This window comes from Melanotaenia boesemani, chromosome 22, assembly GCF_017639745.1.
Source record: "Melanotaenia boesemani isolate fMelBoe1 chromosome 22, fMelBoe1.pri, whole genome shotgun sequence".
Taxonomy (NCBI): Eukaryota; Metazoa; Chordata; class Actinopteri; order Atheriniformes; family Melanotaeniidae; genus Melanotaenia; species Melanotaenia boesemani.
Window position 1 is genome coordinate 9,080,817 of NC_055703.1, and position 15,372 is coordinate 9,096,188.

The window sequence follows — 15,372 nt, forward strand, 5'->3', positions numbered from 1 at the left end:
ATAAATTTGCTTGACAGGAAAGGTGGTCAGAGAGGGAAGGGTACGGGGGGGTGACAAGCAGCAAAAATTTCCCTGGCCAGGATTCAAACCAGCTGGGTTGAGGAGCTGTAGCCTCTGTATGTGAGGCAGCTGCTGCACCAGGTGAGCTTAATTTAAATAAACACAAGTTTATTTAGGTTTGATTTCATTTTAACTTTGTCTGCTTTCATAAACACAACAGACTCCATCACCTTCTGTTGTATTCACTGAATTTTCAGCCTACTGAAGCAAATATTATTTGTACTACATAATGGATATCAAATAAGTATATTGTCGCATAGTTCTTGTAAACACTACTTCAAATCTTCAAAACATGTACATCCAGAGGTAAAATTATGCTAATATTTATTTTCTCACTTTCCAAGGGGCAATGTACCACAGAAAATATTAACATACAAGTTCTTCAGTAACTCCAAGAAAAGACTATGCTTTGGGAGCTATAGAACAAACACCAGACTGATGATTTTAAACCCTGAACCCTTTCTACTTGGCAAAATTATTTCATTCTGAAAGAAAAAACAAAAACAAAAAGGAAAAAGGTCACATGATCATGCAATGGCTTCCTATCAGACTTCCTAGCTGTTGTGCCAAACAATGTAACATTATTCCCAATCGTGTAAATGTATGCTTCAACAAGCCGTGATGTACCATTTCAAATCAGCTTTACAGAGTTGGTAGGTAAACAGACACAGACAAGCCTCCAAACCAAAGCACTTCGTACCTGCAGCGAGGTGATGGACGCTGCGTGTCCCTCCAGTACCGCCAAAGGGGCGCAGGTCTGTAAACACCACACTCTGATGGTCTTGTCACAGGATCCTGCAGCAATCATGGTGTTCTCATAGCTGACGGCCATGTCAGAAATCTCAGCGGCGTGGCCACGCAGGGTTGCCAGCAGACGCCCATGGTCTGTACCCCAGATCTTCACGAGGCAGTCGTCTGAGCCCTTGAGAGACAGAGAGCATGCCAACATGACTGAAATGCGGGAGACTACAAGAATTTGAGACAAACTGAGATGTGGTGTGTTAAAAAAATATAAATTACACGTCAGTTTCAAAAAGACTTCAAATATTAAATATCTAGGTGCACTTAAGCTTTCAGCTGTTGAAGACAAACAAAACAGGAATGAGATTCATGATTCATTGTGTGACATTTATTCCAAGGTACTTCACTTTCAATGCATTTATCTCCATGAACTTAAACCTATCCATTTTCTAAATCACTTATTCCAGTTCAGCGTTGTGGGGAAGCTGGAGCCCATCCCAGCAATTAGCAGACGGGAGGCAGGTACACCCTGGACACCAGGGCCATCGCAGGGCCAACCCAGAGAGACAAACAACCACCCATGCTTTTCTTTAACATTTATTTTACCAGGCAAAGCACTAACAACACATTTTTTATTTTCAATAAGCACACAGATAACTAATGCACATAAATTTCAAGAAATACTCACACTCACTCCTAGGGAGAATTTAGAGTGACCAACTAACCTACTAAACCGATTATTACCGTAATAAAAAAAAAGACTAATGCTTTAACTGGCTTTGGAAACAGCAAACACTGATAAATTAAACATGTAATTTGATACTTTGCCTTAAGTATAAAATAGTGAACTGAACCGGATTAATTGAACTAGATTTTATGAAACTTCATTTAGTTGGACTTAAATTGAACTTATGTACATTTTCTGTAAAAGTACTCAGATTATTATTTCTGTTCTGAATTATAAATAAGGATTAAATCAAACTCAATAGATTGTTTGATTTACTGTGCATACACGTAAGTACTAAAAGCTGTATTTCTATACACAAGCTGCAGTTTAGCTAAATTAGAGGAAACAACTTTGAGTGCTTCTAGCAGAGATCTTTTGTCTTCCTTTATCGTAATGATATCCTCTTAATAAACTGTGGAATACCTGTAATTTTAACAGCTCGTCTAATTTGGAGTTGTTGTTAAAAGTCAGACTCCTGCCCTCAAACTATACAACTGTTCAGTCGTTCACAGAGCTGGAGTGTGCAGATAAATATTTCAACATGAATAGTGGGAAAAACAAAAAGGTGCTGGCTTAACTGGATTTTTCATACCAGTGCAAGATGGGCTAGTCTGCCCATTTTCTGGATATTGTTCAGCCCAATGAAAGAAAACAGAAGTGAACCCAAGAAAACAGAGTAATCTAAGACAGTGGAGGAACAACAGGGGCAAAGAAGTCAGAGGACATCTCATTTGGATAAAAGAAAAAGAAAAAACTGAAGCAACAGAAATCAAATTTACACATAAAACTTTTTAAAAAAGCTAAAAGAAAAATTACCAAAAATGTAGATCCAACATTTAAAGAGAGAGAGGGAGAAAAGACGGTAGCGTAGAGCAAGCTCAAACATTTGTTAAGTCTCTGTTGAAGATCAAGAGCTCAGTTAAGACTCAAAACCTGCCTTTGAGCACTCAGCTAAGAATTCCTGGCTGGAATCCAGCTTGTTGGGGGCTTCAAATGTTTTGTGATTCGACATGGTGCCATCTACCCATCTGTGCCTTGATTAAAATCTCAAAATAATTCTCCAACCCAACAGGTTACTGTACACACAATTCAGATTGTGATGTCTTAATTAAAAAATTGCATTCTTTTATATCTGCAAAGCATTTTAGGAAAAAGCCACAGTGTCTGCATAGTTTCTATTTGATAGCATGACTGGAGCGGCAAACTAAATGATAGCTGGTCCTGAATAAGGTTCCAGGTTTAGAAAAGAAAAGAATTGACCGTCCCACTGTAGAGGTGATGTTAACTGCAGTAGGAGACCCTTAATCCATACCAAGTAGTCTCAATTTGTCATTTCCAATGACCGTGATAATGAACTCCTACTCAGCTATATTATGCAAATCGATATAGCCGATCAATGATGGCTAAACCAAACCCACATGCATGTGCTCATTAAACGCAATGATCACAGAGAATGTTTAAGCTGCACAAAAATCAATCAAAATATCAAAATGCAGCTGCACCAAAACCTCAGCGAGAAGACTGAAGAGATCTAAAAATAAGATAATATATAAATAAAAGTGATGTAGTGATGAGGAGACAGCAGGAGAGAAAAGGGAAAAAAAGAAAGAAAAAAAAAAAGAGAGAGAAAGAGAAAGTGACAGAGACCAAGAATGAATTTTAATACTGGCACTTAGCCAGCGCCTCAGAGGAAACATTTTCTTCAGTTATGATGAGAAATAGCATGAAGAGGGAAGGGGTGAGAGAGGGAAGGGAACAAAAGGAGGAGCAACACGGGATAAGGAAAAAGAGGGAGAGATAACAGAAAGAGAGACTCAAAGAGTCAATCTGAGAGACACCCCCCCCTTCCCTCCCTCACAGCAGCCAGCCATTTTTGGAGATTTAAGGAGTGAAAGCTGAAAATGGTGTAGAGCAGCAGGCAATGTTTGACTCAAGGATCCAAACAGAATGATGGCAACATCACACCAACATTGTCTTATTGTTTGTTAAATAAATCACACAAAAAAGCTGCTTTGCACATGCAGACAACAAGCATAAAGAAGTAAAAGTTCGGTTTCCATCTTTTTTTTTAAAACACAATCATTACTACAAAGCTGTGTGATCACTTTCTCTTACATCTTAAAGCTGTGAGTCAGAGAACAGTGTCCCATCTCTGTCAGATAAACACTAATTACCTCCTACCAGAACTGTTACAGCATGGCATACAGTCGTTTAAATGCCGAGCTAAGCTAAACACATTGTGCAACAATCAAACACAAACAGCACATAGGAGGTGACTTAAAGGAACAATGTGTAAGAATTACTTTCATCTAATGTTAGAATTGTGTATTGCATTGTCACGTGTAGGATATACTAGCGTCTTACTTCTCAGATGTATTGCAACAACAGTAGCCGCAGTGTGTCAGAAAGCCTTGATAACACAAATAAAAGCATGCCATCTGGAGTGTTCACTCAGGTGAAGAGGTTTCTGATTTCAATAATATTGCAAACTGCATCCCATAAAACTGTCAGATATGGTTCCTCTGTGTTTAGAAGAGAGAATGGTTCTCACAGGGGGGAACGGATCTTGACGTGGAAACTGGCCTCGACACTGCACCGGCTTTGTGTCACCGTAAAAGCCAGCTTATAAAACCTTCCCACTAGCTTTTCGTCCGGCTTTGACTGGAAGCCAGCGTTTACAGTGACTATGAAAGCGGCTGAAACCACGTAAACATACACGTCTGTGCCTACGAGGCTGGTGTATTTTTAGCAGAAACTACTGTTATGCTGCCCATGTTAACGAGCAACAGCGTCAAACAAAACCAAAGCTAGTTTTAGGCTAATTTAGGCAGTACCGTTGAATTACTTGTCGAGTAGAAAGCTGGCAACTTCAACATCCTTTTTAAAACCTTTCTCCTTCTTGAGCAACTTCCACCTGGGGAAGATTAGCCCGATGGTGAAAATGGCTCCTTTCCTACCGGCATACCCATCATATATATGAACAAATCTAAAATTCTTCATTTACAAGAATGTATCAGACATTAGCGGAGGTCATAATACACCAATGATAACACATACATATGCATACAATGATTTTGGCCAGTAAACAACAGAAAATGTTGCACAATGTCCCTTTAAGGAAACAACACAATCAGCACAACTTAGCACCACTAAATTCAGACTCAGCAGACACCATTAAAAATCACACACAAAAACTGCAGCCTTACGGTGAAGATGCGTCGCCCCGTCCGGTCAAACGTCACACAGTACACTGACGACAGATGTCCCAAGATCCTCTTGTGCATCTTCATGTGTTGGTACACAGCCGTGGGCACCAGCTGCCGCAGACGGTAGGAGCCGTTCAGCCGGCGGCTGTAGCTCGTCTCCACTGCACGCAGAGTAAACAAACACAGTGACAACTTTATTTTTAAGTATGCAGAGAAAATCTGTCTGACATGCTGAAAGCTTAGACTACATATAAATGTTTTCGCTCCCACTCTGATTGTTCTTTTTACCTATGTTGGGGGGGCTCCCATAAATAATAGGAGGCTCGGGTGGTCTTCCACAATGCAGAGCGGCCAGTGCTGAACCCTTCCACACGACATGCTTGCAACCTGGAATAAGACGAGATGCACAAACATTCATATTGTTGCACGTGCACTAGTGTGATTGCATAAAACTGCATATCCACTCACTCTTGCTGGTGCGGAGGAGATTCTGTCGGCCGGCCCCCAAAAGACTGGTGAGTCCAGGCACGCTGGCAGGGACCTCCCTTTCCAGCAGGGGACAGACTCTGGTGCACACCTGCAGCAGGTGGTCTGGGCTGATGTGTCTGTAGAGTTTGACCTGAACAGAGGCATACACCCTGGGTAAGTCTGCAGTCAGGCTGATCAGAAAACAGCAATCATGGTCAGCAGATTGGTTAGAAAGGAAACTGGAGGGATAAGGGAAAAAATGTTTTAAATAAGCTTTTTTGTTGAAACTAAACCCTGTTGGAAGTGGTGAGAAAAAGCTTCCTGAAAAGATTAAAATGGAACCAGATCATCAGCACTACAGCTGCAAACAGAAAATTATCTTTTAATGAATTAAATATTTGACATTGTGAGTTTAAAGCTTAAAAAAAGCTAACAATGGACAATTAACTATGGCCTGCAGAAGAACTGCTTTATTAAAATGTTTTAGTCATTATCAAGATCATGATTATTTAAGGTTATTAATCATTAACTATGGAAACATTTATTGAACAGATCATTCCACTGTCCTACAGATTCATTACGATTTATGAGAAAAAGGGGAATTAAAAGGTAAAACACAGAAATGATTTTAGCAGATCTGCTAGAAAAGAAACAAATTATTTTAATGATTTTGTAGGGAAGACAAACTCCTTTAAAAACTATTTCAAACAGCTGAAAATATTATTTCACACTCAAGACTATTGTGTCTTTAATTCTAATGGTAAACAACTGACTTTAAAGCTTTACACTTATACAAAACTTTTTCAAGCCAAATTAGAAGCTGAAACTGCATCCTTGCTGTGGCCAGAAATGAGAAATATGAAGAGATCTAAACGGAAGAGATCTACAAATAAGATAATATATAAATTAAAGTGATGTAGTGATGAGGAGACAGCAGGAGAGAAAAAGGAAAAAAAGAGAGAAAGAGAAAGTGACCTTTCTTTAAATTATTTCTTCTTTATTTGTTGCACATGTTGATTACATGCCATTTGCATGAAAGTGGTGTAAGTAAAGCTTTTAAAAAGAACAACATTTAAATGCGTGAATTATATATATATATATATATATATATATATATATATATATATATATATATATATATATATATATATATATATATAAATAAATAAAAACATGGGGAATCTATATTCCCCCTCTCTACATGACTACAGATGCAGATGACAGCAGCAGGGAGCGGGGGGGTGTGGCACGCAAAATAAGCATGAGGCAGAAAGAAACCCACACTGTTATAAACACAGTGTGTCACTGATTCCACTGACACATGGGGTGAGACTCCTACATGGCCTACTTTGGAAATATACACACACTTGTCTGAATTATTTGAAGAGCACACGATACACCACAGGATGAAAAGGAAAAGAATGCAGCAGTGTGTGTGTGCGCTTATTTTAGGAAGCAGGATCACTTTAAATGTGCTCATAAACATGCTGCAATCAGCTCTGCATCAGTCACATCTGATCTTTCCACGCCTGAATTTTTCTTTTCTTCATCCAAGTGTTGACAATAACTCTTATTCTCCTTCTCTGTTCCACATACACACACAAAATTAATGACCCCTTAATTGCTTTCAACATCCTTGCTGACTAGGAGACGTGATCAGTGTTAATAAGTGCATGCACAAGCCACATCTCAAGAGCAAAACACAGAAATACCTATATATAAATGATTCCTAGATAAATTTGTTCTGTTTTCTTTGCTTCTGAAAGATAATGGATGACACTCCTGCAGCCACAACTGCACCACCACAGTGCACATGGTGCTACACACACACACACACCACTGCAACTTACAATCTGTCTTAAATATCGCCTTGCTTTCTAATACACTGTTAAATTTATTTTACCTAATAAAAAAAACAACAACACAGCCTTTAATTCAATATGTTAACTGAAATGCCCTGCCATGTTAAAATTATTAAATAAAGCCAGCGATCAGAAATTAATAAAACGTTGTAAATATTTTTTCTAATAACTTTCTCCTTTCACAAAAAAGAAAAAAAACCATATTTCATATATCGTGTTGTGGTCCTGTTCGATTTTTAAATGCTAAATAAAAACAAAAACATCTAATTAATCAGCCTTAATTAATTAGCCACAATTAATGTTGCTAATTACAACAATATCATTGAAGTCAGCGTTTATTCCTGCATGCGGCCCAACCCCCTTCTGTAAGCGGCCGACAGATCTAACTACAAGCGCGGATAAAAAAAAAATAATAAATAAATAACCGAGACCCCGGGGCTTCTACTCAACTCCCTGTTTCCTTTTAGCATAATAAATAAAACCCCCATCCGCTGTTTTATTTGTGTCATTTTTCTAATACGAGAAATTATGCACAAACAGGAGGTAGGCTTGAAGGGCTGGGGATGGGAGGAGGAACGGATAGCCCAACGAGCCGAGCAGGAAGAGAGAGGGGCGAGAAAAAAAACAGAGACGCAGCAGGGCAGAAAGACGCCGTCAATAATTTTTAAAACCTTTATATTAACATGCTACTCAAGCTCGTGCCATCGTGGATAGTCGTCGGTTTAGGTTTGTGGTTCCGAACACGAAATTGTATATATATAATGCGTTATTTTAAGGCTCGAGCGAACCACGTGTCATCATCTCTTATATTACTGTTAAAATTCAACTTATAAAATAGCAAAAAATAGATAAAAGGCATCGCGCGGCTTAAGCAGTCTGGCTAAGAAGCAAATGTGTAAGCTATGATGAATTCTCTCCACGCCCCCATGCGTAAACGACGTTTTTTTCCAGCCGAGCCCCTGTTTGTTTACGTGAAAATTAGCACGTCAATTAATAGCGCGATTGTAGATAGCTTAAAGTTACCTATCATCTCCGCGTGTACTGATCTCCCTCTTTCCTTCCACACGAGTTTGCAGCAATTTCCCAGAAGTGCTCGGAAAAAAATAATAAAATGTTAAATAAATCCATCTACAGCAACAGGGCAGCAGCAGAGCCTCAAATGAGAGATGTAACTCCAGCTTTACTCAATCTACTGTTTATATTCCCCTCTAAAAGTCCCGTTTGTTTCTTTACTCGTGCCCCCCTGTGTGTTTTCAACCCGTGCACACAAATTATGCTTCTTGCAGGACAAGAGCGCCTCCATCTCTCTCAGGCTTGTGGCGCAGGGAGTCCCTCCTCCGGATCCTGGCGCTCTTACACCACAACACTCATGACGTATCAACATTTCACACACAATTTTTCAACAACTATTAAACCTTTAGGACTTGCATGGCACCAAACTCGCACACCATGCCGCACAGGAGGTTGGGACCTGACCTCCTCGGTACTGCGAAACAACCCCCAAACCTACTGCCAACTCGCCTTGCGAGTCTTTTGGAGTTTTTTTCGCCACCACCTGATTTAAAAATTGCGGGAAATTCAATTTTTTATTTTGCTCTCTAAAAACTTTTTCCTCAGTTATAGAGCACCCTTACCAAATTTTCGTATGTCCCGGGGTGTTCCAGCCCTGTCCAGTCCAGCCTTTTGGGAAGCAGCTGAGATGGAAAAATAGTGTCGACTGTGATCATCCAGTTCATGTATGTATCAAGTGATGTTTTAAAAGAGTAAATGATAAATCAGAGTAAAAGCAACATCACAAAGTACAGTGTGGAGAAATGCATCTCTCTCTCGTAGTGCTGACTGCTTACCTCCTTCTCCTCCACCTCCCTTATCAGGGTCTGAAAATAGGATAAAAAATACACAAATTACACCTCGTGACAATTTCGGACATATTATAAATTATTCTAAAATGCAAAAACACCAACCTCGGCTGCTTTTTGGCACGGTCCAGCTTCTAGAAATCGGGCTATTAGGAAGTACAGTTCTAGTATGGTTGGAGGGGGAGAAGAGGACAGGAGCTGCGTTAGAAGAGGGCACCGAGGAAATTGGGGGGATATTAAAACAACCATGACATATTTTCCGTTCTCCTTTACTCACCAGAAGTCAACTGCGCGATGTGTGTACTGTCTGAAGCCATTTTGGTGTTGTTTGCCAGGGCAGCGCCAGAGCCTGCGTGCTGGGTCTAGGTGGCTGCCCTGTAGCTGTCACTGTTTATCCACCAGGAAGAGGCTGCCTCCATTCAGCCTCGCTCACACATAGTCCCGGCTGCGTCGACTATTCCTCCGCGAAGCGACAATTAGTGCGCGCTGTATAGTTTACCCATGAAAACACGGTCTTCCTACGGCAGAGATCGAACTGTTAAAATATAATTCTACCGAATGTTATTCAGGTTGAATTTCAGTTGCGTTTAGGCTGTTGTAGGGGTATGTTTGTTTGCACCCCCTCCCCCTCAAAGCATAAGTCCTTTGCGGAAGCATACATGTCTCACGCCCGCCCCTGTTGAGGGGAGGAAGAAATGGCAGCCTGCTAAAGGAGTGGATACATTGCTGCAGCATGGCTGTTACTTTGTATCAAGACTACATTTACAGTATTTTGTAAACTAAATGGTTACAGGTGTTTTACCCTTATTTAATTTAAAGCTCGTAGTGGATTGGCAAAACGTAGCTTCTACTACATTTTTTTTTTCTAAATGTGTATCTGTGGGTGTAGAATATGGCTCCCGTGTTTGTGAGGGATTTACAACCGATCTGTTTCAGCGAGGTTTAGTTTAACAAAACAGCTAGTTAATTGTATTAAAGCCGAGTGTCCACGTTGGTCTCGCTTGTTTTGACTCGTCTTGTGTAACACGATGTGTAGATAACACACCCACTCTGTCCGTGAGCCGTTTGGTGGGGAAGTCGTCCATTTCTCTTCCAAATATTGCCAGGCAGTAAAATGGGGGAAGGGTTGGAGAAAGAAGGGGAATGCAGCTTAATGAATGAAACCCCCTGAGTTACAGCAATTTAATGGCTACGAGACACTGATGCAAGATAGGCCATCATGGAAGATTATCAAGGAGATGCATAAAGCACACAGACTCTCAACACTTAACAACTGAGAATATCAAGGAACAACTCATCTGTTAGTTTTGACCGTAAATTTATAATGTTTAAAGACTGCATATAATTTTAACAAAACAACAGTTAACTAAAACAATGCACTTGTCTCTTTTTAGATACCTTGTAAAGTGTATGTTATTTTAGATGTAAGAAGTTAGATCACTTACAAATTGGCTCGTTTAATATATATATATATATATATATACCTGAGGCATTGTTTTGCTATTTTTAAAACAACCTTTTCTTTGCATAAACTAACGTAGTGTGGGAACCTGCAACAAAGAATTTAAAGTGAAATATTTATGTAGCTATGAGTAAGTTTTTTTTTTGTTATTTTTTTTTTTAATTACAGCACAGGTGTATAGATCTACCTGTTAGACCTCTAAACTTTAACAGCCGATAAAATAAGTACTGAATGCGTCAACTTTTTTCTCAGTAAATATTTTTGTTGTGGTGCTGTTGACAGATATTTTTTAACCAAATGGTCGAAGTAATCCATACATACAAAGGAACAAGATCAAATAAGTACAAAAATTAATTGAATAACAGGGGGAAAGTATTTAACACAAGAAGAAAGTAAGGTGCCAAAAAACAAACAAACATGGAAAGTTAAGTCAGCGGTTGAAATCTATGAGCATCATCTGGTTCATTCCCAACTGATGGCCTATGACAGGATGCCTTAATACAGGAAACATGATAAAAGCAAAGAGCTCTCTCAAGACCTTTCACAAACTTACTGATTCAGAATTGATGGCATTTGTTACAGAAGCCTTTCTAAACTTCTGAATGTTCCATTGAGCACTCTTGTCCCAACAGTGGTGGGCACATATGTACCAGGAAGTGAAGAACATCATTTCACCATAAACCAGACACCACTAAGTTACAGGAATGAAAAGAAGAGTTGTCCAAGAGGCAAGGGCAACTTTGTGGAGAGCTTTAGAAAGACTTGAAATTAGTAGATAAATTTGTTTTTACGATAATAAGTAATGTACTTAACACACTCACCTTGCAAGACTCCATTGCTAAAAAAAAAAAAACATGTTGAAGCTCATTTTAAAGTTTGCAACATAACATTTGGACAAACCTGGAAAATACTGGGAGATAATAGTCTGTTCAGATGAGACCAAAATTAAACTTTTTTGATGCCATAATGCACACCATGTCTGGAGGACAAATGGCATTGCACACCACCCCAAAATCACCACATAACAGTTAGGTTTGTAGGTGGTAACACCATGGTATGGGGTTGTTTTTCAGTAAATGGTACAGGAAGCGTGAATGGAAAAGTATGCAGAGGCATTCTTGATAAAAATCTGCTGCCATCTACCAGGATGATGGTGGTTATACAAGGGTGGACTTTTCAGCAAGACTGTTTCTAAACACCCAGCCAAGGACATTTAATTGATATCAGTGAAAAGAACCTAAGCTGCAAGCACGGCCCAGCCAATTTATTGACTAGAATCCAACAAATATTGAAAGAACAAAAGATCAGAGTTCACAGAAAAGGCCTACAGAACCTTCACGATTTGAAGACTGTGTGGAGAAATGGATCAAAATCACATCTGAGCAACACATCTGACTAGTTTCTCCATTCAGGAGGCACCTTGAAGCTGTCATCAAAAAAAGATAGTTGTGTGAACTAAATACATTTCAATAAGCATTACAATAGCCCCATTAGAAATATATTTACTGAGATAAAAATAGATGTGTTCAATAATTATGTTATGTTAGCTGCTGCATAATATATTTTAGAATATTAACTTTAAATTGTATTGTGTTATTTAAAATCAAATAAACAGTCATGTAGAAGAAACTATTGTGTTTTATAGCCTTTAAACTGGGACTTCCTTAAGTCTCTCCCACTTTGTAGCTTAGAGAGCGGAAATGAGATAAATACATATTATAAATAATGGCTGAAATTAATGCACATTAAATGTTTTTTCTCTCATTCTCTCTCTCTTTTTTATTTTAGAAGAAATGCAGTCAAATTTGGGTTGTCAAAACACACTTAACATTTTGCTATATCAGGGGTGCCCAGCTCTGGTCCTCAAGGGCCACAATCCTGCAGGTTTTTGATGTATCCCTGCTCCAAAACCTCCTGACTCAAATTGATGAGTCACTGTACAAAACTTAATAGGCTGTTGGATCTATTTAATTTTAGTCAGGTGTGTTGAAGCAGGAAACATTGGAAAATCTGCAGGACAGCGGCCCTCGAGGACCAACTTTGGGCACCCCTGTGCTATATGAATCAGAGAAATGTCAGTCCAATGCTGAGTGTAAACATTACTTTTTAAAAAATTTTAAATTTCCCTCATGGGGTAAATAAAGTTTTTTTGTTTTTTATTTTTTATTTTACATGAACACAATGCCAGAAAGTTTAGCAATAGATGCAACAAACCTTAATGTGTACTTTATTAGCTCATTTAAGACAGAAGTCCAAATTAATGATTTCTAGTGTCTTCAAATGGTAATTGAAGCATGTGAGGCAGTATGTAATGAATTTCTCTGTTCTATGACAGCGCTACCTTGTTTTTTATTATAACCCAGCATTCATACAGCCTCATCTCACCAACTTCCTACAGTGGTGATTTTTGTCTGTCCAAACTGTTTTTACTTTATGAGGATGACATATAATATATATATATATATATATATATATATATATATATATATATATATATATATATATATATATATACACAAACACACACACACACACTTACATATTATTCTCCTTACATACCCACTCCTGGTACCCTTACCCATGAATAACTACTCTGCTGATTGTTCACTGTACAGACAATATACTTTTCTCTTCATTTGCCTCTCACCTGACTTTTCTTTTGTTTTTTTTCATGTGTGTTTTTTTTCAATTTTGTTTATATTTTCTAAATAGATTAAGAGATTCTAAAAAGATTAATAAATCACAATTTTATCACATCTTCTTTTTAAGGAAAATTTCCTTACTTATCTGAAAATGAGGCTGGAATTTTGTTTTAGTCAAGCATTATGGATTTTTCCTCACGATGCCAACACACAAAGGCTAACGTAGAAAGTATATCAGATAGACTAGAACCTAGCATCTCACCATCTGAATCAGGCGTGCTCATGTTTGGTCCTCTAGATCTATACCCTGCAACTTTTTGATGTAACCTTCTCTAACACACCTGAATCAAATGCATGAATTCTCTCATCCGCATGTCAGTCAGCTTTGCAGACACCTGGTAACGAGTCATTCATTTAATTCAGGTGTGTTGGAGAAGGTTTGCATATAAGAATTGCAGGAAAGTAGATCTCTAGGACCGGACTTGGGCACACTAAATCTAAATCAAAGATTTTTTTTCAGTGTCAGGTGCAGATATGAGTGTAGTATTTACTTTGGGGAAAGGAAGTCATCATCTTTTAGCATTTTTACATCCACTAATGTACACCAGCTACCCACCGGTGTTGGGAAGTAGTAAAGTACATGTAATTAAACCAGAAGCTTTACTGCATATCTGATAGCTTGTTAGTATTCCTACTAAATTCTGAGACATCCACTGAATAATTTTTTTTTTAGCATTTCGTTTGTAGTTAACTGCAAACACTTAAATTGTTTATTGATTTGTGTCATGAAAGTTAAAGAATTTTAAAAAAGAAATTTCTCAAAATTGCTTCTCTGCAGTAATTAAACCCCCTTTGACTACGCAGATGGACAATTTTTCTTGAATCCATGACGCTGTTAGGACATTACTGAGCTGTACAATTATCAAGCAGCCACCATCACACACTGTGTGTAAAGCATGTGCAACACTCAGAGCTCACACAGTGACAAAGTCATTGTGGATAGGCCTCCCTGAGGTCAGCCAAAAGAAGAATCACCAAACAAAAGTCAAGTCTCAGTAAAAAGAAATCCACATTTTACTTAGAGCAATGCTGGTTAGCTAGAGAGCAAAGACGTCAAACTATGTTGATGTGTTGCCTGAGAACAAGCAGGCTCTTTTAGCAGTTAATTGAATTAGGATTTCTTTGCATCATACATTTGATTTTTGCACCGAATCATATAAACTTAATCTTTTAAGTTCTTGAACTTTACTGATTTTAGTGTAACCACGAGTACTGGTGATCAACAAGTTGCCTTCCCTGAAATTTGTGTCTTCAAGTCTCGTGGGTGACTTCTATTCGTCACTCTGGATCCTCTAGCACATGTGTAATTGTGAGGGCTGACATAACCACAAGGAGGCAACCTCATCCTGTGCCACTCAGCTGATTCTGGGGCCACAGAAGAATCAAAGGTTAACAGCACAGGACAGAAAAATGATTATTTGCACAACTTATTTTCCTATTTTGATCACTGAACCAAAGCTATTTCTTTCTAACATACAATATTTAGTCATTTTGAGTAAATACACTTAATTTGCATTTGCCTTGATCAAATACATCGACTTTTAAACGACTTCCTTTTGTTTCCACTCACTTAAGCTGAAAAGCGCAATCGACCTCCCTCATTATTTGTACTTTTTCTGTTGGCATATTTGCACACTGCAACAGTTCAATTTCCACTGAGATTATTTCAGTACTGAAATCAACTCAATGCCTCTTTATCCTGTACATACTGAATGCTGAAAAGTGGTTTTATTTAATTACATTCAAGTCCTTTCCTTTCTGAGAAGTCACAGCCAGTTATTCGTTTTCCTCTCTTTATGCAATTGTTGCAATGCAAGTTATTACTCATCAGTAGTGCTTGTGCAGCAGGTGCAGTTCTGCTACTCTTCATAGTTTTGATATTTCTAGTGTGCCAACATTTGAATTGTACTCATTTTTGGGATTAATGTAGCTAGTAGATTGCAGTGACTATGAAAGCATCATGTAGTTGACAGAGGCCTCTGAAGTGGAATTCATACATCATCACTCCACACTTTTACATGCTAAATAAAAGAAACGGCCATTGGTTTATGACTATGAGTGGCAGATCATCCCTCAATGAAGAGACCAAATGGTTTCACAGGTCCCACCACTTTGGCAAATGCTGACCTTTCACTTCCTGACACAGCAGTTGTATTTAATACAGCCACGTGCCCCTGGCGACCTCCCACACACACACAAAGATGATACACAGACACAGCGGTGGCTTTGTGTGGGTTTTAAAAAGTACTTGTAAACCTGAACACATTGAAAAGGAGCCCTCGAAC

At 38.6% G+C, this 15,372-nt stretch overlaps 1 protein-coding gene across 1 annotated transcript in view; it reads right to left on the minus strand.

The window, feature by feature from the left end:
* Window positions 1–9,363, minus strand: part of LOC121633577 (pleckstrin homology domain interacting protein) — a 40,125-nt gene extending 30,762 nt beyond the window's left edge. Inside the window, exons 1-8 of the mRNA XM_041975692.1 lie at window positions 9,201–9,363; window positions 9,029–9,087; window positions 8,912–8,941; window positions 8,699–8,758; window positions 5,203–5,353; window positions 5,023–5,121; window positions 4,735–4,895; window positions 761–982 (exon numbers count right to left, since the gene is read on the minus strand). Of these exons, the coding sequence (XP_041831626.1) occupies window positions 761–982; window positions 4,735–4,895; window positions 5,023–5,121; window positions 5,203–5,353; window positions 8,699–8,758; window positions 8,912–8,941; window positions 9,029–9,087; window positions 9,201–9,240 (822 nt within the window). The 5' untranslated portion in view covers window positions 9,241–9,363. The remainder of the gene's footprint in view (window positions 1–760; window positions 983–4,734; window positions 4,896–5,022; window positions 5,122–5,202; window positions 5,354–8,698; window positions 8,759–8,911; window positions 8,942–9,028; window positions 9,088–9,200) is intronic.
* Between the last annotated feature and the right edge of the window lie 6,009 nt (window positions 9,364–15,372).